At 62.9% G+C, this 27552-nt stretch overlaps 1 protein-coding gene across 1 annotated transcript in view; it reads left to right on the top strand.

The window, feature by feature from the left end:
- Window positions 1-2986, top strand: part of OLFM1 (olfactomedin 1) — a 35066-nt gene extending 32080 nt beyond the window's left edge. Inside the window, exon 6 of the mRNA XM_059410355.1 lies at window positions 1247-2986. Within this exon, the coding sequence (XP_059266338.1) occupies window positions 1247-1921 (675 nt within the window). The 3' untranslated portion in view covers window positions 1922-2986. The remainder of the gene's footprint in view (window positions 1-1246) is intronic.
- The last annotated feature ends 24566 nt before the right edge of the window (window positions 2987-27552 follow it).

Genomic DNA, 27552 nt, shown 5'->3' with positions numbered 1-27552 from the left:
GCCTGAGGGTAATAAAAGCCTCAAACGAGACCCAGTTTTCAAAAAAAGAAAAACTCATTAAAGAAAAAGCGCATCTGTCTCCAAGCATCCAGATAGATGCCTCAGGAACAAGGTTAGAATTTTTTTTTTTCTTAATTTTTCACGCATGTGTGATGCTGTGTCTGAAAGCCGCGCTTCCTTAATCTCCCCTGCAGCCGGCAGAGCCTTGATGGATAAAGCAGCTGTCTTATTGCCGGACAGATGCTCTGGGGATGGCGTTAGCCCAGCAGATCCGCCTCTGAGTAACGGCATTGCTTCCTAGTTTTGCTCCCATATTGGTTGAAAATGACTAAAGCATTTTGTACCAAGTCTAGACGGTTTTGGAGCCAACTGGCATTTACACGATCGTCAGAAGACTTTTCCTCTTTGACCCCAAACGTGGGCCACCCCTGGGTCTGTTCTCTTGGTGGCTTGTGGCCCTCTGTGACCCTCGGGGCCTTGCACGAAGGCTTCGTTCTTCTTGGAGAAGAAGTTCGGGGGTTGCGGGGACCGTGATCCCACATGTATCGTCCCGCACGCCTTCCTGCCTGGCAGACAGGACGCCCCACCGGGCCGCTGGTGGGACAAGAGGCCTGATGCCCAACAGCCCCCTGGGGCGCAGGAGGTCACCCTTCCTGGCACCATTGGCGATGGATCTCCACATCCCCAGTTTCCCCTTGTCCGGCGCTGTCTTGCTGGCTTGGGGGTTCATACACTGATGGGGTTCCTTCCTTCCCCCTAGTAAGTAGGAGCACCTGCTGCGGACCCTGCCAGGGACAACGCAGGGAGCCACAGTCTGGACGCAGCCCGAGCAGAGGGGGCTGGGAAGGTTCTGTTGCCGCCCACTTCCCTGACTTGTGGGGTGGCCACAGCCCAGGCTCGGTGGCACCTGTCCCCAGATGTCCTGCCCAGAGTGTGCCTTCCCATGCTTTGTCCTCACCAGACTCTTCTTTCCCCGCAGGGATGGCCCTGTCCCCTCTGAGGAGTACCTGTGGGTTTGGGGGAGGGACAGGACATCGCCCGGTCTTCACTCCCCTCCCCTGCTTCTCTCGGGTCCTTCTCAAGGTCCCGGCTGCTGCCTAGTCAACGAGACTCTGAGCCTGAGCGGCGAGGCTCCGCAGGGGGGGCACAGCCCGGCCCCCAGAGCCCCTAACGGGTGCGCTCTCTCTGCCCCGGCCCCAGAGCCGCTAACGGGTGCGCTGTCTCTCTCTCTGCTCCGGCCCCGCAGGTTTGGTACATGGACGGTTACCATAACAACCGCTTCGTCCGCGAGTACAAGTCCATGACCGACTTCATGACCACGGACAATTTCACGTCCCACCGCCTCCCGCACCCCTGGTCCGGCACGGGGCAGGTGGTCTACAACGGCTCCATCTACTTCAACAAGTTCCAGAGCCACATCGTCATCCGGTTCGACCTGAAGACGGAGACGATCCTGAAGACGCGGAGCCTGGACTATGCCGGCTACAACAACATGTACCACTACGCCTGGGGTGGCCACTCAGACATCGACCTCATGGTGGACGAGAACGGGCTGTGGGCCGTCTACGCCACCAACCAGAACGCCGGCAACATTGTGATCAGCAAGCTGGACCCCGTGTCCCTGCAGGTGCTGCAGACCTGGAACACGAGCTACCCCAAGCGCAGCGCCGGCGAGGCCTTCATCATCTGCGGGACCCTCTACGTCACCAACGGCTACTCGGGGGGCACCAAGGTCCACTACGCCTACCAGACCAACGCCTCGACCTACGAGTACATCGACATCCCCTTCCAGAACAAGTACTCCCACATCTCCATGCTGGACTACAACCCCAAGGACCGCGCCCTGTACGCTTGGAACAACGGCCACCAGATTCTCTACAACGTCACCCTCTTTCACGTCATCCGGTCCGACGAGTTGTAGTTGTCTCCGCCCGGAAAGCCCGGGGGGCCGTGGCCTCCCCCACACGGACCTTCCTGTGGGACAGCTGCCGACATAACCTAACGACACTAATAATACTAATTTCGCAACGTCAGCAGCAGCGTGGGCCCCGGCGCCGCGCGGGGGCGTCGCCTCCCCGTGCCTCCGGTCGGAGCGAGAGGGCGACGCGCTTGGGAAGAGAAGATGCCCCCCCCCCCGCCCCCCCCCCCGTCTTTGCAGCTGGAACTGCATCCAGGGATCCCCGGTCCGGTCCCCGCCCCTGCCCCGTCGCCCCACCCCCTCCCGCCTGGCCCCCCTTTCTGGTCAAATTACCTACAGAAGTAAGGCAACGACTGTTGGCCAGTTCTCGCCCTGAGGACAACCACTGTTAGGTCGCATGGACACTCCCCCTAGATCGCGCTGGGCTCCGGTGGGTGTGCCTGCCGTGTCTCGTCGAGGGCCCTCGGCCGGCCGCGCTCGGCGTCCGCGGGGGCCGCCGTCGGCGACTGGAACTCAACCCATCGCAGCTGCCGTCTCTCGACCACCTGTTGTGTCTCCACCGAGCTGCCCCGAGGCCCCGCGCCCCCACGGGCCCGTGCGCACCGCCTGCCGCCGGCGGCCCCGGGCGTGGCGTGGACAGCCGCAGCGCCCACTTGTTCGAGCTCGCGTCCCCCCCGTAGATCTCTTGTGCCGCGTCTGTCTGTCGTCTCCTTGAGGTGGTAGCTCTGTGTGTTCAGTTCCTGCAACGAGTGTCGTAAATGCCGTGCTGTAGTTTGGGTTTAATAAGTGGATGGTTTTTGTTCCTAAAAAGAAAAAAAAAAAAATTCAGTGTTCACCCTTAGAAAGAGGTGATCAAGTTCCTGTTGATCCTAGAGGAATTAATCTCTTCTTGTTAAATTATCTAAATATCGTAACTGCGGATAGGAAGGGCTTACGGAGGGGAACTCTGTTTCCGCCGGGAAAGGAACTATCCTGAGGACAACAGTGCGTGGGGAGTTCAGTCTGAAGTTGAAACGAGCTTTGTACCGTCCAGTTATCGAAGGAACAATAAAGATATTAGGAGATGTCTCTAGTTCGCTCGTCATTTCGGAGGTGTTAAAGGTGAGGGGGCCTGGCAGAGCCCTCTGGGTGTGCCCTGCGGGGTGTCCTGGAGGGATTGCCGCCAGTCCCCAACCCTGTCCCCCCTGGGAGCCGGAGGACCAGCCTGGGCTCTGCCGCCCCTCGGGGTGGGTCCGAACCGAGGCTGCAGCCCTGGAACCCCACCACACTCCGCTCTGGGCGTCTCCTCCAAGAGCTCCTCTGGTTGGGGCCGGGCACAGGCGCCCTCCGGAGACAGGGCGGGGCCACCTATGGAGGAGGGGTCCTCGGAGGTAAAGCAGGCTCTCCCTGGCGGGCTGGCTCAGGGGGGCTTTGCTGGGTCCCAGAGGTCAGCGGCCGGCCCTCTCTGGGACCTCACCCGGGTCCCCAGGCCTGGGACACAGAGAATCTCAGGACCTGGGCCAACTCACAGGCTGTGACCTTCCATGAGGAAGTGGGTCCTGCCCCAACCCCCCCCCCCCCCCACCAAATGCTTTCCTGCTTTCTTATCACTGGGCCTGGGCCTGTTAGTGTGTTTCTGCCGGGAGCTCAGGGATACCCCCACCCACAATGCAGCAGAGGAGGGGCAGGCAGGGGGAGGCCTGGGCTTGCATTAGAGCCTCGTTCACCGGACGTCCCCCGTGAGCAAGACGGCTCTTCCTCCTCGGCCAGCAGAGCTCGCAAGTAAAGATTGTAGAAGGGGGAGACGGGTTCCCACTTCTGCATCCTTCCAGATTTTCTCAGAGTGAGGCACCCAAGGTCCTCCCTCTGCGAGATGAGAGCCGAGTTTCAGTAAAGCCACAGTTCAGTCCACAAGGCCCCTGGCTGCTCCCGGGGTGACGGGGACCCGGCCAAGCGCACCAGGCCGGGGCTGCCCGGTGATCGCAGCTGCCGAGACGGGCCGACCACCTCCTCGTCCTCCTGAATGGCGCAGGGAAGAGCAAACATACAGAGAGACACCTGTTCCAAGTTCCAGAAACAAAGCAATGGCCCGAGAGGTGCAGAATGGATTTGCTGTCTCGGACCGAGAATTTGCTGGGGAAAATACGCCTCCAGGATATTCAATACACAAGAGAAATGGTCCGTCCGGAGAGGAAATCAAACAAGCGACCAGCCACTAAATCTCCCAGATCCCAATAACTGAATATATCGGCTGACGGCACAACATCTGCGGATGAATTTTCTTTATTAAAAGTCTGGCCTGGAATCAAACCCATGGTTCTTTGGGGAGGGGGGACTCGGAGGGCAGGGCATGACGCACTCAATCCCGAGCGCAGCCGGCCTGGGGCCTGCCCCATTCCTGAAAGCGCCATCTGGAAGGAAGTCTGAGACAGTTGACCCCGCGTGCCAGTGCCCGCAGACCATGCTGTGGCTCCTTCAGACCCCCGGTGCCCGCACGGCCCTCACACAAGGCCCCGTGAGGAGCCCTTCTCCCTGCCCACGCCCTCGAGGGCCTGCTGGAGGGGGGCAGCTGCTGTGGTCTCGGCGGGCCGCTCGGGCTCCTGGGAAGCGCGGGGTCGCGGGCCAGTGCCAGCTGCCTCTGTGAGCCGGGCCCGAAATGGGAGTGGTGGCTGTGGTGGCTGTGGTGGCTGCCGGGCGCTGAGCACAGAGACAGCGGGGATCGTTGCTTTATTGGAACCTTTAACTGAATTCCATCTGACGGTTACAAGTGGTCGTTTGAGCCAAGGCCACATTAGGTGCCCATGGAGCGCCCGTCCGGCCCCCACGTGCCCCTCTGACTTCACAGCACCCTGTAGAAGAGGCACCAGTCCCTGTCCCCAGATCAGGGAACTCGGGCTCCAGAGGCCCAACCATCTCCCGGGCAGTTGAGCTTCCAACCCATGACATAGCGTCCACACCCACACGACGCTGCAGGCCGATGGAGAAGCGTCCGGAAGCTCCGGGCCTTTGCAGGCCGCTGGGGGCGGTGAGTGGACGTGTGGGCAGGACTGAGCCAAGGACGGCAAGCGGTTCCTCGTGCTCGTGCGGGAATGAGCCCCCCGGGGGCAGTTACCTTGAGGCTGGAGCGGGATGTGGGTCGTCTCCTTGCCCAGCCACGTGTGTGGGCGTGGCCCGGAGAGACGTGGCATCTCCCACGGAGGTGTGACCAGGAGCAAGTGGCCGTGGAACATTCCATGCCACAAGGAACGAGGAACCTGGGAGCTGGACGGTCTGTCTGATGCTGAGCAGAACCTTCTCTCTGTGACGCGGTCACGGCGGACCTGCTCGCCGTCAGATATGATGTCCCGTCCTGGGGGCCTCATCCTGCAGTACTGAGGAGACTATCTGGAGAGAACACTCTGTTTCGGTTTCCTGAGTAGTTCCCAAGGGGTCTCCTGTAGCAAGATTTTGCTTTGAGAAATCCATTGTTAGACATTGTTTTCACAGGCTATGTGAGTGACATATGGAGTCCTTTGAAGCCAATAGCCAGGAGAGGCATTGGCTGGTGGTTGCACCCCACTCTTCTTAGAAAAAAGACACCCCACGTGTGTATGACCCGGCACCTTGCCATCCTCATGTAGCGGCTCTTCCTGAAGGTGACCCTGGGGGCACAAGCCACGCCTTGCTTCCTGGCACTGCAGTGTGGTAACCCCTTACCCTGAGACCCTCGGTGCTGTGAGCTTCCTGGAGCACGACCCACGCGTCCCGCTTTATCTTTTTCCAACAGACCCGTGGTCCCAATATCACCCCTTGAATCCTACGCTGAGTGTCCCACACACTTGGGTCTCTTCCTGGGATTCTCCCTGACTGAGCCTTATTGGATGCTGTCACTGGAAGTCCTACGCCAAGCAAAGGTTCGCTTACAGAGCTTGGGGGGGGTTTCACGGTAGGTGAATATCCGTGACTTCTTGGACGTAGGCACGTGCGCCATGGCTTTTTGACGGGGTCTCGGAGAGGCTCGTGTGCGGGGACACCTAGCTGGGGCCAGTTCCTCCGTCTGGGTGGGATTTCTGCCTCACTAGTTCCGTTGGATCTACCAGGATTAAAGTGGTTTCGGGGTGATTATGTCTCAGAAGCGATGATTTGCTATTCTAAATGAAGCGTCTGAACACAGAGATGGGGCCGGGACTCTGAGAGCAAGGCGAGAACCCGTCTTCCGGCGGCTCGTGGGCAAGTCCCGCATCCTCCAAGCTGTGGCGTTGCCTCCATTTCACAGAGGCCGACGCGGCCGAAGGAAGCAGCAGCCAGAACCCGCTGCCGAAGGGCAGGCTGGCCCTGAACCTGGGGCCTCCGGGCCGCGTGCTCTGCTCCTCCTGCCCTTGGCTGGCGCACGGGCGCACACCACGCGTCCTCCGGCTGCTGAGGGTCCCGCGGCTCATTCGTCACACGGCGGGCAGCCGAAGGTGCCAGAGCGGTGTGCCTGGCGAGGATCCGGGCCGGGCCTCCCGCCCTGGGTGCCTCTGAGTCACTGCTGCTGGACGCGGAACAGAAGGAGGGGAGCCCAGAGGCCCAGAGGCTGGGGTCTGTTTCTGCTCTACCCCTGCTGGGGGAGGCTGGTGGGGGCGGGGAGGGGGGCACCCCCTTCCTCTGCACCCCTTCCTCGGTGCACGTGTGCACACATGCTCACACACACATGCACACACACGCACACAGCCGCGCACACACGTTCACACACACATGCTCACACACATTCTCGCAGCACACACACATGCACGCATGCACACGTGAACACATACAGTGCACACGCACACATTCTCACATGCGCGTGCACACGCGCACTCACACGCACACACATTCACACGCGCACACTCCCGGCTTGGAGCAGCGGCAGGTCCCTCCTCCGCCCCTCCCCCGCCCTTCCCAGGACCAGGGTTCCCCATGGCAAAGTGGGGTTGGCCCCGCGCACTTCGCGGGGAGACTTCCACCCAAAAGACTTCCTCCACCCCACCCCACCCCCGCCTGGCCTTCCAAGCCCCCCTGCGCCACCACGGCGAGGGAGGGGCTCCACTCTGCCTCCGCTAGGATCGGGCCCTCCGCGTCCTCGCCTGACACGGGTCTCGTGGGAGGGGTGCTGGGGGTGTCCCCTCTGATGCTGGCAGACGGTCTCTCTTCTCAGGAGGCAGCCGTGGCTCTGCGGCCTCTGCGCCCAGCCGGGGTTGGGGGCAGCCCTGGGAGTCAGAGATGTCGGGGTTCCAACCCTCGCTTTCTGGGGAGGCTGCTCTGCAGTTAGGTCCCGCGTGACCTTCAGGCCGGAGCCCTTGACCCTCTCACCTCGCTTTCCCACTCGGCGAGCCTGTGCGCTGGCGGGTGACCCTACGGGGGGCCCCCCCCCGGCTCCGTAGGCCGTCCTCACTCCGCAGGTAAAGGCAGCGAGGCCCAGAGAGACTAGTTAATGCCTGAACCCGTCACCGCCGCTCCCCAGCGGCCAAGCCGAGATGGGCTCCCGCCGAGCGCGGAGCTGTTTGCAGAAGTGGGTGTCGTGCCGCTGTCCCCTGACCGGCTGGACTTGTGGGGTTGCCGACGCCCCCACCCCGCGCCGCGTTCTTCCTTCCGGAGCCAGGCCTGGCGGGGATCTGTGGCCTCACAGGAGGCTCCAGCAGCTGAGTCTGAAACACAGTAATTTCCTTATTGATCTTCTTCCCTCCCTCGACAGGCCCGAGAATCAGGTCGCCAGGAGTAATGTTCTTCCTGCTCGCGCTTCATTGTTTCATTTTGCTTATCGAATTCTGTGTCATCCGGGGGAATGTCCCCTCTCCCTCCCTCTAGCCGCTGCTGCTGCGAGGACCTTGCTGGCCAGTTGGTGCTCACCCCTCCGCGGCCAGGCCATCCCGAGGCACAGGGACGCAGAGGTGCCCGGGTCCAGCCCAGCTCCCCACCGGGCCCCACCGCTGCTGCTGCCCTTCGTTAGCAGGACCGGTGTGGCTATCCGTTCCCGGCTGCCGGTCTGGCTTAGGCTGGCACCCGTTGTCCCTGTTAAGTTGGCTGTGACAGGCCATCATCAAGAAGAGAAACAGTGGCCGCACAGAGTCATCAGAGGACCTGACGCTCACCGGGGAAGGGCCCAGAAAGGAGACGTTCAGTTATGGGTCTCCTGCAGCCACAGTCCCCAGCCCGGCCCATGCATTGTGGCGCTGTGGAAATGACAGAGGACAGACGGACGGGGTGTGCTGCCTGGGGCCCAAGCTCTGTGCTGGCGGCTCACCTGTGGCACCCCACCCCATAGCACGGCTGCCCATGGCACCCCAGCCCATGGCACCCCAGCCGATGGCACAGAGAGCTCCAGAAGCTGGTCATCAGCCTCCGCTTCTTGGTTACAAAAGTAGTAGCTCCTTTTGCCCATAAAAAGGCAAGAAAAAAATAGAAAAATTTAAGCAGCGTCTTCAAACCATTGATGATTCCATAAATACAGCCTCGGGGAAGTCTGAAAGGTGATTTTCTGGTAAGAATCACCCTGTTCTCACTCCCTCCCCCCGCAGCAGGTGTTTTCACGGAAGCTGAAGGACGTCTAGCCCCACGGAGCAGGAGCCGGTGAGCGCTGGAGGCCGGTGTCACCTGCTCAGACCCCAGCCCCAGTGCTGGCTCCTCAACTGACCCCCAGTGGGGCAGCTTCTGGAGCTGCAGAAAGAGACCAACCTGAGCACCTGAGCTCACCCTTGCACAGCACAGAGGCTGGGGTCTCTGGATGAGGAGGCTGGGCCGTGAGTCACCCGCACCAGCCGGGCTAGCTCCTGAAGCCTGACTCAGCGTGCTGGGCTCTGGGTGAGCCCCTTGAGTCCATTATGCATTCATCTTGGTGGCCGTCCCACTGCGTGGGCTGGGACGCTTGGACCGGAGCCATCCGTGACCTCCAGCAGGCCTCGGGGGCAGGTTGGCCATGCCCACCACCTTGCTGCACTGCCCGGGCAGCCCCACTCACCACAGACTGGTAGCCAGAGTCACAGTCCGCTCTTGGAGCCCCAAGGCCACACAGTCTCGAGGAAACCACAAACGTCGGATCTGTAGCTGCTCATCTCCGCCGTCACATGGCAGGACCCGGTGCCCTTGCGCAGATGGCTCTCTCTGCCCGGCACATTCCCGTCCCCTCCCCCGCCCCAATGTCCACAGGGCTGACTTCTTCTCCACCGGCAGGTGACTCGACCCTGCGGAGCACGTCTGCCCTCCTGTCTGTGAGTCCCCGCGTCCCCAGGACCCAGCTCCACGTCCGCGCACGGTAGGAGCTCAGTAAGTTTCCCGAATAAGTGAATGACAGCGGGCGCTTCGTCCCGTGAGAGCGCGGAGGAGGGAGGCCGGCCCAGGCTGCACCGGGGCCTTTGAAATGCAAGGCAGACTCTGACCGCCGTCCATGCGCCGTTCCAATGGAGCAAACCTTTCTGGACCTCCTTGGAGGTGTCGCGGGGCCAGCCCTGGGAGCTAGCCGCCGACCAGCAGGACCTGGCCCGGCTCTTCCGGCCGTGGGGGGGGCGTCTGCACTTGGCCTGTCTGCTGCTCGAAACTGAGAGTCAGGCCGTGACACCGAAAGGACAAGGAGGGCCCTCGAGCTCACGTCCCTGTGGGGGCGGAGGCCGGCCCTGCCCGCCCCCTGCGCCTTCGCTGAGCTCCGGAATCGCGCAGGCCCCCCACCAGCGGGGGCAAGAGGAGGCCCGGGCTCCCCTGCCCCCACCCCCGGCGTGCCTGACAGCACAGCCTCCGGCTCCCACGTCTAGGCGGAAGGAGCTAGAAGCAATTTGGAGTGTGTGAATTATTCAGAGCCGCCGGAACGAAAGGCAGAATTGAGAGAGAAGGTGCACAGAGACGGAGTCAGAAAATAGATCCTACGCGAAAGAATTCGTGAGGTTGATCGTGAGAACAAATTAGCGGTGAGTTACAGAAACATTATTTGATTAGACGCCACCAGTTGTTTCGAGAACAATACCATAAATTGTGTTTCTCCAAACAGCCTCCCCCGCCCCCGACGCTGTTCCGCCGTCTTTTCCGGGATTTTTGCCCGCATCCGCCGCTCCCTGCCATGCGCTCCTGGGCGGGGCGCGGGCCCTTGGGACGCACTGGCTGCCGGGCCTGGGCCGCACGCCTGCCCCCGCACGCGCTCGTCTGCGGCACACCGCTGCGGGTGCCCTTGTTCTGTTTCCAGCTGCCTCCACGGGAGCCCCTCCTATCGGTCCCACCCTGGCTCCAGACCATGGCCCTGAGCCGTGACCCCCACCGGCATGTCTGGCCCCGGCCATGGGAAGCCAATCGCTCAAGCCGGGTGCACGATGTCTCCTTGGAACTGTGTGATTCCCCTTCTTGTGAAATTATCCCAAACTGGGCTCTGCTGGTTCTGGGTCTGTTCTGGTCACGCCGCTCCTTAAAGCTTAGCTGTGAAGGCTTTTTGGCCCTGAGACGGGACCTTCCGGTGGGAAAGTAGGTGCAGAGCCGTTGTGTGGGTATTCAGACCATCAGATAACATACAAACCACGCAGAGGCTCCAGGCATCTAGAACATTCCCTGATGGCTAGACAAGGCACTGGGACACTGGGGCTGGTGGCCCTGGGGACGTGGACAATGACGTTTCCCATCAAGGTTGCCTGGGAGTGTCTCTCCAGGACTCCTGGTGGACACACAGTGTGAGCAGGGAGAGATGCAAGTGCCCCTGGAGCTGGAGCGGCAGGTTTGCTGAGCATGGGCCAGGCTATGGCTCTCTACCACTCACCTCCCCTTCTGAGCTGCTGGACCTCGATGCGCGAAGGTCTACGTCTCTTCCAGTCTGCCGTTCCGGGGTTCCCCTGTGGCCACGGGCTGTGCGGAAGGCCCTGCAGCCACGGGGACACAGAGACCCATAAGCCCAGGTGTCTACGCAAAGATGAGGGAGCTCAGCTTGTAAATGACCAAAGGGCTCAATTTCCCTGGGGCTGCTTTGATGCACTGGCTGGTTTGGACATCTGAGCTTCTGAGCCCGGTTAACCGAAGAGCCGTTCACCCGTTCACTCACCCAGTATCTCCGCAGCACCTGCGGGTGCCGGGTGCTGTCTCGGGCACTGGGAAGCTGCGGTGAGGGGCAGGGAGGGCTCGCTCTGCAGGCCTCCCACGTGGGTGGGGGCAGCTAGAAACCAGAAAGCCTGTCGGCCACTGAGACGGGAGTGGCGAGGGGTCAGGGAGGCACGGGAGGCAGAGTTCATTCAGCAGGATCCAAGTCCCCAGGGCAGATGCACCGGTCGTGTGTGAGGCAGAGGGGCTGGCTGGTGTGGCCGGAGCCTGGACGGCGGGAGGGAAGGACAGGCGCATGGTCGGGAGGTCCGGGAGAAGGTGGGATGCGGGAGCACAGCAGGTGCCTGGAGCTTTGCCTCTTCAAGAAGCTCTGTTGGGAAAGGGGGCACCGCTGGGGAGAGGCATGGGACCAGGGGCAGGTCTGCTCCGGTGGGGGTGCTGGAGCATGCTGGGGGCCATCAGGGAGTGGGCAGCTGCAGGAGAACCGTCCCCAGGGTAGCTTCCTCCCGAGGATGCTCTTCTGTCTCCACGCAGCCTCCGGCAAGCAGAGAGACCGTGGGGTTAGCCACTTGGGTGCCAGGCCAGCCAAGAGCAGTGAGAAGGCCAGCAGGACGGCACAGAGTGAGGGGCAGTTGGGTGGTCAGGACGGCTCCCAGACACCGTGCGGTCAGGTGGGGTGGCGGTGTTCCATTGTGAGAATGTGGCCCCAGCTGAGGTGTTAAAACTCTGGAGGCCGGAGTGACGATTTGAGTGGAGGAGATGCCCGGGCTGACCAGGTCAAGGGCACGACCCGCTGCCTGGGTGGTCCTGGTGGGCGGAATGCAAGTTGATGGAGCCAGGGGGGCCGATGGGGCAGGACCGTGCCCAGCAGGCCCCCGCAGGTGCCACGGGGAGGGAGCTGGGGCTTCAGAGAGAGGAGAGAAGACAGAGTTTGACCACATGGAGAAAGGGCCCGCTCTAGGGGGGCTCGGGGAGCAAAGTCCCAGCCCTGGGGATACCAGCTCTCCTAGCAGGAGGGTGGAGGGAAGCGTTTGTGGGAGGCAGACCCTGAACGCAGGTGCTCCCCAGTGGGGTTAGTGAGCTCCCGTAGGGGACGAGGGTCGGCACCGGGTGTGATGAGGGAGGCAGAGGGCTGGGGCCAGGAGAAATGCGCAGGCACCTAGGTAGCTGGGAGCAGTGGCCAAGCCCGGTGTCTCCGGGGCTGGCCCCCGTTTAGTGTCAGGTGTGGCCTCACTTCTGGAGGAAGAGCTAGACACTCGCGGCCTTAATGGGTGGAACCACCAAGGGGAGAGTCAGGGGGCGGTTTCAGTGGATGCCAGAAGAGCGTTTCCCTTGGGGGTGAGCTCCCCAGGATGGGCAGTATGCAAGCAGAGGGGAGGAAATCACTAGTGGGGTGCCCAGGAGATGTGCCCCCTGGGTGAAGAGCGGAGCTAGATCGAGGGACCTCTGTTCCCTCCCGGTCCCCCTGCGTCCCCCCATGACCTCTGCTCTCTGGGCCTCATTCCTAGGCGGTCTGCAGGCCACAGGGAGAGTGGGTGCCGGCCGGGGCAGGGTGACTTCCCCAGGCGGCCCCCAGCGCTCCGCCCCGCCCGAGCCGTCTGTCTGAGCACAGCACCACATCGGTTTTCCATACATCAGCAGCCAGCTCCAGATGCCCCACCCGGCTCCCGCAGACCCAGCCCACCCCCGAGATGACATCTCAAAGTCAGCAAAATATTGTTTCATTGATTGGAGATGCTGGGCGTGTCGATTTCCTGCGCAGGGAAAAGCCGGCACTTTCCTGTCGCTTTCTTAAGTCGTAAAATGCATTGTGCGTCTAAAAGAGCCACATAAAGCACCGGCCGCCGCGCTTCTGGAGCTTCGGGAAGGGCTGACTTTATAAATCAGGGAGACGGGCTGCAGAGGGGGCCCGGGCTCTCTGGCTGGATGTCAAATGGTCTACTTCGAAACTGGGAGAGGTGTCAGTCAGCATGTCCCCGAGGCTGCCCCAGGGCACAGAATGTGGCCCTGGGAGACAGGATTTCTAAAAGGCACCTGCCAGGGCGGAGGGTGGCGCGGCCCTTGTCCCAGCCGGCCTCAGTCCTGGGAAGACGCTCACATCTGCGGGGGAGACTGTGGGGCCTGGGGTGGATCTTCCCGAGCTCAGTCATGGCCACCTGCTGCCTGGAGGCTTCTCACTCCCAGGGACAGCCTTTGCTGCTCAGGGGGTTTAGAAAGAGAGCCTCACGGGTGGCTGCGGGGTGTCTGGCCCCCGGTGTGATGGGTGGGCGGTCCGTGATCTTCCTGACAGGGTGAGTGGCCGTGGATGCAGACCGGAGTGGGGGAAGGGGACCAGACCTTGCCACAGCGGTTAAAATAAAAACCTCACCTCCTCGGACCTCTTGGGCCCAGCTCCACAGGAGCCAGGGGTGCCACACTGGGTGACCTCGGGCAGGTGACTCAACCTCCCTGAGCCCCCATCCTTATGTCCCCAATGCTCAGCCATGAGGACGGGACATAACCTGTCCAGCAGAGCCAGCACAGGTCACCTTCACGCTGACAGCATCATGGGGGACAGGACCTGACAGCAGTGTGGCCGTGGCAGGCACCCCCTTCCTCCTGTCATCTGTCAGGGACAGGGTGGTTGGGTGACTGGCTCCAGTCAGCACCCACATGTGGACACATCTAAGCGAGGTCCTTGCAGAGAGCAAGTGGGTCCTGTTCAGGACCAAGCTGGCTCACTGAGGGGCCGGGTCTGTGATGGACGCTGCCTATGGGGACTTCCCCGGATGCTGGCTGTGCCCTTCCGGGCTTGTGGTTGTCACCGTGCTGTGGTGGGGGGTTCTGTGTCCCCATTTGCAGAAGAGCACATGGGGGCACTTCTGATCCCATCTGAGGTGCCCAGCTGCGAGGCTGCTGGACCCAGAGCAGGCAGCGGGCGGCCACAGAGGGCTCTGAGCCACGGAGGGCAGCGGGCGGCCACGGAGGGCTCAGAGCAGGGAACAGGCCACGCTGGGTTTTGAAGAAGATGGGTCCAGAGCTGATGGAGCTTCCCTGTGACGCAAACCGCCTGAGGCCACCGTTCCAGTTTCCACCCAGAGGATGGAAATCGCGTGGCTCTTGGAGACCACACAAGAGACCAGAAGGAGGGTCTTCCCTCTGAGGCTGGATGGACCAAGAAGGTGGGGAGGGGGCTTCACCAGGGGCCGCGTGCTCCCAAAAGAGTGGGATCCTGCTTCTGTGTCTCCAGAAAACAGCAAGTGTGTTTCCTCAGGAAGTCACACTGGGGGCCAGGGAGGCGTGCCGGTGGGGAGCGGCAGGGCGCGGCCGCAGCCGGCAAGGTGTCAGAGCCCCGGCAGAAGCCCCCCATGGGAAGCATCAGCAGGAGGGCCGAGGGGCAGCCCGGGGTGCCCCGATCCCGGGAGGACGGCGAGGAGCTGGCGCTCGCCCGTCAGCATCTGATTGGTGACTCCATCTGGGCTCGGGGCGGGGGGGCGGGCGCTGACATGGGTCGCCTGTTCTGGAGCATCTGGCCGTGTTATTTAGTTGCTTGATGATGGCAGGAGAAGCAAGGAGTGATCATCCGTGTTAACATGTAATTTATTCCAAATCCGTAATTATGTTTTGCAACCAGTAATGAAGGAGCGCCAGGCCCCCAGCTTATCTGATGGCAGCGGCCTGTGGTTCGGGCCTTAATGAGGACCAGGCCCCCTTGGAGCCTCAGCCAGGCGGGTTAGGTGGGGCCGGGGGGCGCTGCTGTCGGGCTCCCAGCAATAACAAGGGTCCGGCTGGAACACCCCTGGGAGAGGAGCTGGGGACTCCACGGCGGACAGGGTCCCAGCCCCCGAGAGGCCTGTGTCCTAACCTGAGACACAGGACCCATGGGCCCCCGGTCAAGAGGGAGCCTCGAGGTGCTAGACCCTGAGATGAGGGATGCTCCCGGCAGTGCGAGCCCAGCACCGTCCTGCGGTCCTCACGGGACAGAGGCAGGCGTCAGAGGGGAGTCGGAACAGGGCCCCCCATCCCTGACTCCGTGGCGCTCGGACTTAGAGGGGGTGTTAGTGTGAGCGGGCGCACCTGTGCGGTCTGTTAGAGCAGCCCCGGGAAGCTCACGCGGGGCCCTCGGGGCGGCCCGGGTCTCCCCCACCCCGCCGCCCCCACCGCTGCCCACTCTACTGCCGCAGACCCCGCGGCCGCGCGGACAGGTGGGAGCAGAGCAAGTGCTCTTACTGCGCAGAGAAAGGGGTGCGTCGGGGGCACCAGGCTCGGGTCTGGCTGTTGGGGTGTCCATGACCATCCGGACAAGCGTCGTGAATGTCACCCTCAGGACCGGGCTGGGGCGAGAGTGAGGGACGGTGGGTGGCTGGACGGAGGTCCTCCCCCCCCATCACAGCAGCTGTCGGGAGGCTGGTTCACTGCCTGGCGTCCTGTTAACAGCCACGAAGGCGGGGGCCACGTCCAACCCCTCACCACAGGTCAGGCCTCCACGTGTGGTCTGGCACTGAGGGAGGCCGATCGGGAGGGGAGGGGGAGAGGAAGGGGGCAGGGCAGAGGGAGAAGAGCGGGGGGAAGGGAGAGGGAGCCAGGGACCTGAGACTGTGGGGGGGCGCCCCGGCCTGCGGCCCGGACCCCTGACCGCTCTCTGCCAAAGCCACCCCATACCCCGTCCCCCTCTGCCGCGCTTCACCCCAAGCAGCCGAAGCAGAGCTCGGCAGGTCTTTCCGGTCCCGATGCCTGCAGAGCAACAGTGTGGATGGTGACCTTGATTTTAACCTCCAGCAACTCCTGGGGATTGAGCGTGCCCCCCTGACGCCTGCCCCCCGGGAGAAGGACAAACCTAGGGAAAGAACCTGGGCCCTTTGTGGCCGTGGCCCCGTGGGGAGCTGGGCAGGAGCAAGGGCTGTCTGCGGGGCCCGGCCTGGTCCTCCCAGGACGCTGCTGGAAATCACCCTCCACTCTGGGGCTCTAACCCTGTGATCTCAGGTGACGAAGAGACACCTGGGGCCTAGGGACAGATTTAGACGGCGCGAGCGTGCGCAAGTGCTGAGTCACGTCGCCTGTTTGGAAAACAGAAGCTAATTAAGTTAGTGTCAGGGACCGGAGGAGCAGTGGAAAAAACCTGCTGCCGCTCAGCCCACGGCAGTCCTGGTGGCAGGACGCTCCAGGGCGGGTGCAGGCTTGGTGGGGCCCAGGACGGGCCGGAGCACGACCCCCCCAGGGAGAGCAGGATTCTAGAAATCCCAGGTGTCTGCCCGTGAGTCACGCTGCGCCTGCCCCTCCGGAGAGTCGTGGGGAGCCTGGAGGGTGGCCGTGGGACTCCCAGCTCTGGTTCGGTTTGGGGAAGGGGTATGGGTCCCAGGACCCCCTGCTGATGTCACAGGCAGGTGCAAGAACCAGTCTGGCACGCTTTCCTGAGAGCGAGTGTGCTGGGAGCAGGTAGGCGGGCTGGGCAGTACAGGAGCCCCAGCCCCTGCTGTCTGCCCCAGAGCTGAGAGCCGGAGCATTTGGCCCAGCGGGCACGTCCAACAAAGCCTCTGTTGTCTCCAGGACCCACCAGCTGGGGGGGGTTTCCTGCTCCACAGAAGCCACAGCCAAGCCCCTGCAGAAGCCTCCAGGGGCCCGTCCAGGTGAAGGAACCAGGAGACCCACAGCCCAGGGAGGAGGGGGAGCTGCCCAGCGGGCACAGTGAGCACGCCGGGAGAAGAGTTCACCCAGAACCGTGTCCCCCAACATCCCCTGCCCTCCCCAGGACCGGGAGCCCTGAGAGGGGTGCCAGGTGTTGTCCTGAGAGCTCCTGTGCTCCTCCGAAGGTTCTCAGGACCCGTATGTGTTCACCGGCCCCTTGGCTCCCGAAATCATGCACGAGAAGTCCGACCTCCCCGGCTCCCAGGGTTTGGGGAGCAGGGGGGCGGCAGTCAGCACCAGCAGGGGATGGTTGCACGGGGGCCTCGGGCCAGAGCCACAGGAGTGAGGTAGGCCCCAGGCTGATGCAACTCCCTGTCTCTGGGGGGACGAGGGTTGCCAAGGCGGGTTGCCAAGGCCTGGACGGTTGGCAGTGAGACTCGTCGACGTCGGGTCCCCAGGCTCCAGACGGGCCCGGAGGGTGTGTCCGCAGACGCAGACGGGGGCGGTGACCTGCTGACATGCTCCGCGAACCACGGCCGCTGCAGGAGGCGTCTGTGCTCCCTGGAAACTCCTCTGGAGAAGGCCCATCCCTCGAGCGGCCCCCACCACCCCCAGCCCTGCCTCCACCCCTGCCAGGGCGGATTCTGCAGGTTCGCTGGCCGCTGGCCAGCACCCGCTGTGCACCCACTCTGAGCCCAGTCCTTCCAGGCAGGGGCATGCGGAGGTCTCTGAGGGCCCGTCCCCCCCCCCCCCGGCCTCTCCTCCTCGCTTCAAACTCCCCCATTGACGTCTATGTGGAAATGTCCACCCAGTGTGTCCCCGTCACTCCCAGAGCCCCCATACCCTCTTGTTCACCCCCTGCCACCCCATTCCTCCAGCAGCTCAGACAACCCCAGGACGTGCCGGAGGCCCTCCCTTGCGCGTCCACCCCCCAGACCACGCAGGTTCCTCCGTCTTCACAGGAACCACCTTGGCCTCTGGGCCCGAGCTGATGCCCTGCCCGTCCCCAGCCCACGCCGCTGCTCCATGGCCCAGCCTCCGCGAGCCATCCCTGGACACTGGACACGAGGCCGCATGTTCTTGCTCCCGCCGAGCTTGGCCATCAGCTTCCCTAGAGCCCCTCCCTGCCCACTCCCCCCGCTGGCTCTGTCCCGCACAGCTTCCTGCCTCGGGGTTGGGGGGAGTAGCTCGTCTGCCCGAACGCCCTCCCCAAGTCTCCAAGGCCTATCTCCCGTCGTTAGACCTCAGCCCAGTGCCGCGTCCTGGGGGACTGCACCCCCGAAGCCCACTCCCACACGGCCTCCTCAGCGTCCTGCCTGGTCCCCCCCCCGACACCCGTCCTGTTGGTTGTTCTACTCCCCACGCCCCTGCCCCCACTGTATACTGAGCTTCTCGACAGAGAGTCTGCATGGGCCTTGCTCACAGCCGGTGCCCCCCCGTCCTGATCTGGCCCGTGATGTCATGCAGTGGCCCCCCGGACCCCACCGCGGGCTTCCTTCCGGAGCCCCTGCCCCCACTCGGCCAGAGGGCAGACCTCACTTTCCTCTGCCCAAATCCTTCCCAGCGGGGGGTCCTTCTTGCTGCTCTCAGGCCAGCACATTCTGGCCAGTGTGGATTAGTGCTCTGGGGACACCCCAACCAGCCAGCACACCCTGGAGGTCTACAACCCCGGGAACGTGCCCCCCACCCCAGCCCGGAGGCCAGAGTCTGAGATCCAGGTGGGGCACGGGCTCCAGGGGAGGGTCTCTCCTGCCTCTCCTGGCTCGTGGAGCCCCCAGCGTCCCTGGGTTTGGGGCAGCGTCACTGAGCATCACCCTGTCCTTGCTTAGGCTCCTCTCTTTTAAGGACACTTGCCCTTGGATTCAATACCAAGGACGATCGCATCTCATGATCCTTAACTTAATTACATCTACAAAGACTCTTTCCAAAGAAGGTCACAGTGACAGGCTCTGAGCAGGCGTATCTTGGACAGACCAGCCCATCGCCATGCGTCTTTGCTCCTTCCCAGTTTCGGGTCCCCCTGCACCTGCAATCGCTTCACCCCACCCCCCTTCCAAGGGCGGCGCCGTGTCTGTCTGCCTGTCTCGCCCTCCTCCGTGCCTAGAACAGGTGGCCGCTGTGAAAATACCTCTATCTGGCTCTGGGGAACCCCAGGCGGGGTGCAGGTGGCGAGCAGAAGACCCTGCTGGGCCCCCTGTTCCCAGACAAATAAAAATCCTGCAGGGAGGCCTTTACAGACTGGACAGAGCTGCCCCGCCGGCAGCAGCCCGGCCTCCCTGGTCCTGCTTAGAGCACCAAGTCCAGGCTCCCGGAAGGACCTGCCGGGCGGCGTGCGGCCGGGGCCCAGACCTCCCCAGTGGGGACGGCAAGCAGGCCTGGGAGCATGGAGGTCCACAGGCACCCGGAGGGGACTTGCAGTGGGGGACACCTCGTGAGGCTGGCAAGCTCCTTAGGGCAGCTCAGGAGCCGTCAAGGGGTGAGATCACGCCAGCGGCAGGGCACACGCTTGGCTCTGACTCATTATTTTACAGCGACCCACTTCTGCCAACGGATGGGCACGGGCGCTGGCAGAAAAGCCATGGCAACCAGACGCCCGGGCTTCCTTACCCCAGCCCACGGCGCTTCCTCGGCGACATTCATGGGGCAGACGCCTCCCCATCTTGTAGCCAGGGAGGAGGAGAAGCTGACTCTGTCTGCGAGGGGCTGTGCTGTGCACCCTACCCTCCGCAGCCAGCTGTGCCCATGTGCCCGCTGCGGCTGTGAGTTAGGCCTGTGCCCGACCCTCTCCTCTGGTTCCCAAGGGTCCCACACCAGCTGGCCCTCCGGCTGTGTGAGAGCCACCAGGTCTGGTCAGCCTGGCCTTGCTCCGGCCAGCATGCCCCTGCTCACTGCGCCTCGGGCCTGGTACCGAATCACGCAAGGGGGCCCACGCACAGGGGCCAGGGCAGGGGACTGAGGCAGGGCAGCAGGAGGAGCGAGGGCGCGGGTGCTGAGCCCCTGCTCTCAGGCGTCCCGTCACATCCCGAACAGGCCCACGTGTGGCCTGTGCGTGGCGCCCCGTCCGCACGGACCGGCCATGGACCGCAGAGCCCGGCCTGTCACCTCCAGGATGCCAGGACCCTGCTCACCCCCGCCCCTTCCCCACTGCCCCTACGGCAGGCCGAGGGGTGACGCACCCCATCCCTATGCTGCCGCGGGAGGGCAGGCCTTGGTGGGAGGGTGAGGGCACTCGTTCACAGAGCCCCACCGCAAGCCCACACCCAAACGCACACTTGCCGTGCGGGCGAGCTCTGCTTCCTCCCTGGCAACCTGCGGCGGCCTCACAGACGAGAAGTGAGTTCCAGTGGGGAGCAAAGGCACAAGGCTTCTTGCCAAGAGGATGGAGGGTTCAACCCCCAGGGCGGTGCCTACAGCCCACTCCTGCCTCTCTGAGACCCCAGCACCTGCCCTCTGCCGACCCCTCTTTCCCACTTTGCTCTGAGCCTGCACTGTCTCCCCAGGCCCTGAGGTAGCCCGTCAGTGAAGAGAGGCCGGCTGCTAACGGACACACCTCCTCTTCCAGGCAGGCTTCCCTGACTCCCAGACCTATGACACTCAGCGTGGCGCAAAGACACAGCCTCAGTTCAGAAAGAAGGTCTGTTCCAGGTCAAGAGACGCTGACGCGCTGCACGGACCATCCCCTGTGTCCCCTGCTCCAGCGGGAGGGCTGCCAGGCCACGTGGCCTTCTCCCCCGCCGCACACCCACCTTGCCCCCCGCCCCCGCTCCTGGTTGCCCACCCTCAGGGTTGCCATGGAGGAAGGGGCTCCAGTCTCCCGACCAGCAAGTGCTCAGAGCCCGCGCGCCCACACGTGGCGTGTCTGGGAGCCTGTGGGGGACTCTCCCGTAGGGGGTCTCCTGCTGCGTCTCTGTCCCCATGGCCTCCCTCTCCTTCCCCGGCCCCGACCGTTGCCTCTTTCTGCAGGGCCGCACACGCACACGCACACCTCTGGGAGAAGTCCTCGGGAGCCAGGTCCCCTTCAAGACGACCCTTTATAACTTTTCTACCAGGAGCGCCAGAGGCGAGGGTGGCCCCTGCGGGAGGCTCTCACCTCCTTGTCTCGCCTTTTGGAACACTTGGCCTTTGTCCTTACTTTTGTCCCTGTGTCCCTGACTTGGCAGAGCTGTTGTCAAGCTCCTGGAGAGGCCCCATCACGGCCCCTCACCCGCCCTACATTAGGGCCGGGTACCCTGCCCCTCGCCCACCTCATCGGCCCCCTCAGCCCCTTCCTGATCTTCCCACAGGTGACAGGACCTGGGTCCCCAAAACCGACTCCCAGAATCTCTTCGGGAAAACACACATCTTGATCTGCAGTCTGGGATTACCGACCGACTACGTCTCAGTGCCCAAATCAGTCCGGACGGAGGCGGCAAGGTCTTAGCCCTTTCCACACACGGGCACCGGGGGTCAGCCGAGGGCTCTGCCCTCTCTGTGCAGGTCACCACAGGGCAGCCCTGTGGGCAGCTCTGGTCCTGGCGGCCCTGCCCCTGTGATTGAATGCCACACTCCCTCCTGTTCAGAGCGCCTTGGCCAGAAGCGCTCACATGGCCTGACCACTCACAGGAACCCAGGAAGTGACCTCCTGGTGGTACCTGGCAGGTGGAGACCCGCACACACTGGCATCCGGACACCACCTATGCCCCCTTCCCAGCACCCTGCTCCCGGAGCCATGAACCCCTGGAGGGCAGGGACCCCGACTGAGGGCCAGATGGGGCACTCAATGCTTGTTAAATTAACAAATCAGGTCGCCCATAAAACCCAGGACACTTCATGTTCTTTGATGGCAGAACCCACCGGAAGCGGCAGTCTGCTCTCAGTCTGGGTTTTGGGGACCATTCCTGGAAGTGTGGTCACATGCACACTAGAACCCCCAGCATGACACCCTCCCGGGACTGTGGCTTGGCTCAGAGCAGAACCCCTTTCCCGTGCCGTGGCTGGGGGAGCTCCTGCCAGCCCCCACGGCGCCCGCCTCCATGACGGAGCAGACAGTGAAGGTGGGTGCGTGCACCTTGTTCGTCCGTTGGACCTGACGGCCTGCCTTCCCGAGTCCTCCGTGCAGCCCTCCACGGTCCCCCTCACCTCTCCGGCCACACCCGCCCCCCATCCTTTATGCTCAGGACCACTCCAGACTCAGATCTGAGCACATCAGGCCCCTGCTTGCGACTGGGACTTAGACAAAGTGGCCTCCGATGCAAAGCGCACAGTGGCCCAGGCTCGTCAGCCAAAGCTGTTCTGTAAAACAGAGCCACCTGCATGGGGCTGCGCAGCTCACCGGAGAGGACACGGCTGGAGCTGGGGCTGCGGGGTGATGCGTGCTGTGACCAGTTAGGGGAGACCCGCAGAGTCTCACCCTGCCTGTGGGCCCCTCACCGCCCCCACATCCCACAGTCTGCTTGTGCCATCCTGCTTCCCGGCTGGCCGTCTCCCCTCCTCTTCCACCCGAAGCCCCCATGTCACCAGGGCATCTGTCATCCCGGGCTGGAACCAGTGTCTCTTTCCTCTGCGTGACACCCGTCACAGAGACTCTGACTCCGTGGTAGGCTGCCCGCTGAGGCCATCACCAGGCCTCATGCAAGGCGGGGTCTGCCAGGTGTCGGGGACGGATTCAGGCCAGAGACACCCAGGGCTCTCCGTGGGCTCTGTGGCGCCTGGCCGTTGGGGCTCACCCTTGCAGCCCGTGCCCTTCTCATAGAGGGACAGGTGAAGGTGACCCCGAGGCCGGGAGAAGAGTGAGACGCAGGCGCAGGAGGGTGTCAGCAGCACGGCCAGCGCCCCTCCTGGGGAAGGGAGGGCCTCGGGGTTCACCTGCCCGCTGGCCTAGCCCCATGGAGCCCTCCTGTGACTTCCAGATGAGGAGACCTCCAGCTCAAGGCTGAGCCCCAGAAGAGACGCAGCAATGTCCCCAGAGTTGATATCGCTACCCGCTCCGTACAGTATGTCCTGAGTCCTTACGGCCTTCAGCGTCCGCTCGTGGGGAGAGGCTGTGCACACGCCCACCCCCACACAGGACGGTTCGTTGGGGAGGGCCGGGGGCCAGCCGTGCCCTTCCCTGGAGGGAAGACGGTCGTGCGCACGCCGAGCTGTCTCCGGCTGCAGGGTGCCAAGAACCTGGAGGGCAGCACCTTTTCCTTCAGCCAGTTAATGCCGGTTCCGCTCTAAGTTGCGCTGGGTGTCCTTGGGCGGGGAGGAAGAGCCGCTGAGCAGCCCCTTCCCTGCATTTCCGGGAGCCGCCCTGGGCTGGGCACTGGCCGTGTGACACCTCAGCGAGGTCTGGCCCTCCTCTTCTCAAGGTGAAATGAGACTGGACCGGGTCGTGGGCTCTTAGGCTACAGAGGGTGTAGGACTCCCCTGCAGAAGGGGGAGACTATGAAAAATGCAGAGTCTGCTCCACCCCCCAGGGATTCTGATTAGGAGGCTCTGGCCAGGCCCAGGGACCCCTTTCAATGGCCTCCCCCAGTGCCCATGTGGGGACGGCACCCCGCTCCGTGCTCGGCATACTGACATTTCTTGTGGACACCCAGGTCAAACACAGAGTCTGCTGTTTCCATGCAGGGCATTTGGTGCCTGTGAAGGTCGCCACCCACAGCCAGTCTAGCTGTCTCCTCCATCTGTCCATGAAAAGAACCTGCCCTCATAACTGACCAGAGGGATGGTTTAGTCTTAGCCATCATTTCTGAGGCTCCATCAGGCACAGACTAAGGTGTGAGTAAACGCATCCCTTCCTTCCAGGTTCGGTGAGGTGGGGGTCCAGATGGACGGCACCCAGCTCTATGTCTCAGAAACCTAAGTGCAGTGACCTCCCCAAATTCAGATTCTCTCTCTTGTCACACAACATAAATCCAGAGGTTTGCTGCCAGGGCTCGTATGGGAATGCCCCAATGACATCAGGGACCCACTCTCAGCCTCTTAGACACAAAATGGCTGCCGTAGCCCCGGACTTCAGTCGCATTTTGGGCTGGAGGAAGGGGGAGCCTTGGAGGACAAAAGACAGAAGCAGGAGAGTCTGCCTCCCTTCATCAGGGACACGCCAGCTTTTCCAAAAGTCCCAACCCCAGACGTGTGCTCACCTTCCTGATGGCACGGAGTCTTGGGCCACCCCAGCCTCGGGCCTATGTAGTTGTGGACATCTTCCCAACAAGGTGCTGTGCCTGAGGAGGGGGCAGAGGGTGGAAGGAGAGGGGGCAAGCTGCTGTGCTGGCCACTGGAGGACTCCACCATCCTCACCGGACAGGGCCTGTGCTGGGCTGAGGTCTACGCCTGTGCTTTCGATGAAGGGGTTCGAAGGACGCCCAACTCCCCGGCAGGCAGGCGGTTCTCTGTCCTGTGAGCTGCACAAGGAGGCCGCACTCCGCTCCTCTCTGCCCTGGAGGAGACCAGACCAAGCCAAGCGAGAGCGGAGTGCGGGAGGCTAGATGAGCCGGGGACGGCGATTAGAGCTGGAGGGTCTCGCTTCCACGTCCCTGTCCCTCGGCATTTCGTTCCCGGGTTCACGGGGCCTGGCTCCCCCCACCCCTCTCTGTGGCTGCCTGTAGCTTACGACAACTTGGCAAAGCAAATCTTTTAAAAAAAGGTCAAAACATTTATCTTTTTCTCCCTACCCGATCCGTCCAGAATTCAGAGACTCTCAGGAAGCGTTCTCATTCCTTGTGACAATTTATGTATTTGCGTGAGGCCAAGACGGATGCCTCCCGGAGCAGGACCCAACCGGGCGAGGCCTGGCTGGGCTTCCCGGCCTCCGGAGGCTTCTCCTCGTGCAACGTGAGATTCTTGACGGAAAGTTCCAGCAAAGCAGATGAGGAGGAAGCCGCGTGACCGGTCGCTCTTGCTGCTTGAAGAGCGCGGCCGACTGTACTGAAAGCCGGACTTGGTTTGCCGACAAACTGGGCTTCCGGGGTCCCCTGGGACAGAACCAGGAATGATTACGGAAAAGAAGGTCGTGTTTTGAGGATGCGGCTTCCCGGACGTCGGAGTCTAGAGCGGCTTGTCCTTTCCCACCAGGAACCAGACCGGATCCGGATTTCTTCAAGCTTCCTCCGGTGTGGGGCTGGAGCCCTCCAAACGCTAATTCCCAGTTTTTCTCCCTCTTAGATTCGGAATCAGTATGCAGACAGCACAGTCTCTTCCCGAGGCTGCGTCAGCCGTCCCGGCACAAGTCACCCTGAGCTTCACGGCGATCGCCACGGTGGCTCGCGTGCGGACGGCCCTCCTGCCGGCTGCCGCGTGGCCTTGGGAGACCGGCAGGGACAGCTCGCTGTAGGCCTGGAAGAGCCACCAGGCTGCTGCTGCCTGTCCACGTTCCCTCAAGGGTGCACAGAGCCCACGTCTGGAGCCTTCGCTGCTCTCTGCCCTCAGAAAGCGGGTGTATGACTTGCTGGGGCTCTGAACCTTTGCTTCTCTTTTGTTTCCATACAAATGGTTCTCCTCAGATGACCCGGTTGCTTAGAGACCCGAGACTGACTTAGAGGTCTAAGTCAGGCGGACGGAACACCCCCCCCCCCCCGGGATCAGAGGTGCTCCTCTCCATCCTGTCCCGAGTCGTCATGAGGGCACGTGACTGTGTGCCTCTGTGAGCAGCTTTCAAAAAACTGTAACCCATTCGGGGCGCCTGGGTGGCTCCATCGGTGAAGCGTCTGCCTTCGGCTCCGGTCATGATCCTGGGGTTCTGGGATCGAGCCCCGCATCGGGGTCCCTGCTTAGCAGGGAGCCTGCTTCCCCCCCTCTACCTGCTACTCTGCCTGCTTGTGCTCTCTCTCTGCCAAATAAATAAAATCTTAAAAAAAATTACAGCCCATCTGAGTTCTCTGAAGGATCGGTGTTGGCTCCCGGGATGCTCTGCTCTGGGAAGTGTGAGGACCCTCGTCTGTTGTCCTCCCGCAGTCGGCACCCTGCTGTCCGGTGTGTGCACACGCGCCGAGGGTTCGTGTGCCTGTGGGCAGCCCGTGCTGGGGGATCGGACGACTGGGTGACAGTAACCACAGAGCGAGGAAGGCGGGGACCACGCAGTGCTCCAGTCTGCCGACGCGGCTGGAGTAAAGCCGCGAATGTGGCCCCCGAGCCCGACGGCATCCACAGTGGCGACTGGATGGCGCTGTCCTACCCGGTCATCCTTCCAGTCCGCTGAGCGAACGGCCAAGGGCAGAGAGCGGGGGGTCGACTGTTAAAATCAAAAACAAAACAAAACAGAGCAGCCTTAAAATTCCTTGAGCAGACAAAACCCGTACATTCATGCCAACAGAGCTGAGTTTAGCTTCCCTTGACCCGGGGTGTTTCTGGCTCATGTCTCTGGAAACCACAAGCAAGACCGGTTGACACGAGGTAGCCGACCACGGACTCCGCCACTTCAGAAAATCCCCTGGTCCTGGGATCGAGCCCCGGGTCCGGCTCCCCGCTTGGCGGGGAATCTGCTTCTCTCTCCTTCTGCATCTCCCCCACTTGTGCTCTGTCTCTCTCTTAAATGAGTAAATCAAATTAAAAGAAAGAAAATTCTAACGTCATAGCCAGTCCCTGGGAAGGATACAGTCACCGCCTTCCCGCCACGTGAGCTGCTTCGTAATCACGGGCCTGAGCCGCGGTCCGTGGTCCGGCTGGAGCGCTCCGCTCTGCCGAGCGTCCGGTGTGCGCACAACCAGCTTCTACTAATCCCGGCTCCAACGCACCACTGGTTTCCCTCTGTTACAGCCGAACCCTGGCCCGGTGCGGACGGCTCTCTCCGTGTCTGTCCCCCTTCCGTAGCAGAGACAGTCCCTTGGGGACAGCCACGGTGTTTGGCACGAAGAGCAAGAGGAGAGCTCCCCTCCGATGCCGGGGCTGGAGCAGGGCCCCTGGGAGGGTGGGAAGGGGCCAAGCGGGCACCGGGGCCTGGGTGCGGTGCAGGCTCCAAGCTGGGCTCGTGCCCACACACGGGGGTGATGTTACCGTCCATGGGGCTGAGTCACGGCAGAGTCTTGATGCCCAGGAGGGAAGGATGGAGAGAAAGTGCTTTGCAAACACCGGATTTGGCCAGACTGGGCGTGGATGGGCCAGGGTGCGGCAGACGGAGCCGGCTTCTCAGCCGGCACAGCGTGTTCTCGGCGCCCCCCAGTTACGGAGGTGTGGGGAGACGAGGCGCGTGCCCGCACCCCCGCCAGCCCCGTCCGCAGGGGAGGCATGGTAGTGTCTCCGGGGCAGCGACGCCGGGTGGCGGGCCCAATGTCAGGCTGCAGGGACTTCAGGCCCCAACTCTGTCCCGCTCCCCAGCTTCAGGGCTGCCTGGCAGGCTGGCCTTTCTCCTCGGCCATAAGCACCCGGCCGAGTGCTGAGGCTGTGGCTCCCCCAGACGCTGAGCTCCAGCCGGGCCCCCGGGAGGTGTCTCTCCGGCCTTGTCTCCAACGGATCCTCCTCCACCCGCGTCCTCCCCACCCTCTGCGGTCTGGGCTGCGGCGCTCAGCGGGGTCCTGGCCGAGGCGCACACGGGCGGGCTGCGAAGCTGGCGAGGTGGCTCCAGAGCTGCCTGGGATCCCAGCGCGGTGGCTTCACTTCCACGCCCGGGCATTTGTTTGCCAGGCTGGAGCCTGTATTTATCGTTGCTAACGTATTTTCTCAGGAGGGGCTGTGCCGCCGCCCATAAATTCAGGAGGAGGACGAGACGGATTCTCGCAGGTGGATGGAGACGGATGCACACGTCGGTGCGCGGCGGCCCCACCGCTCGAGGGGAGATGGATCTCCTGCCGCCTCCCGACAGGCAGCTCATTTGTTCGGGGGCGAGGGAGGGAGGAGCGGAGGACGGAGCCTCGCATTTGTCTGACGAGGCCTTAGAAGCTTGGCTGCCTCCGCACCTGGGTCCGGACGTTCCTCCTGTCTGGGCTCCCCGAGCCCGCGGGCCGAGGCTAGACGAGCCTCCGGGAGGAGCGGGCGCCACGGAATGAGGCAGCGGGCATTCCGGCAGGGCCTCGGGGGAGAGGACGGGCATCCAGGGCACTGGCCAGAAGCAGGAGCTCAGCCCCTGCCCCTTGCCCAGTCTTGCCGACAGT

Source organism: Mustela nigripes, chromosome 9, assembly GCF_022355385.1.
Source record: "Mustela nigripes isolate SB6536 chromosome 9, MUSNIG.SB6536, whole genome shotgun sequence".
Lineage (NCBI taxonomy): Eukaryota > Metazoa > Chordata > Mammalia > Carnivora > Mustelidae > Mustela > Mustela nigripes.
This window is presented reverse-complemented; position numbering and strand designations above follow the sequence as displayed.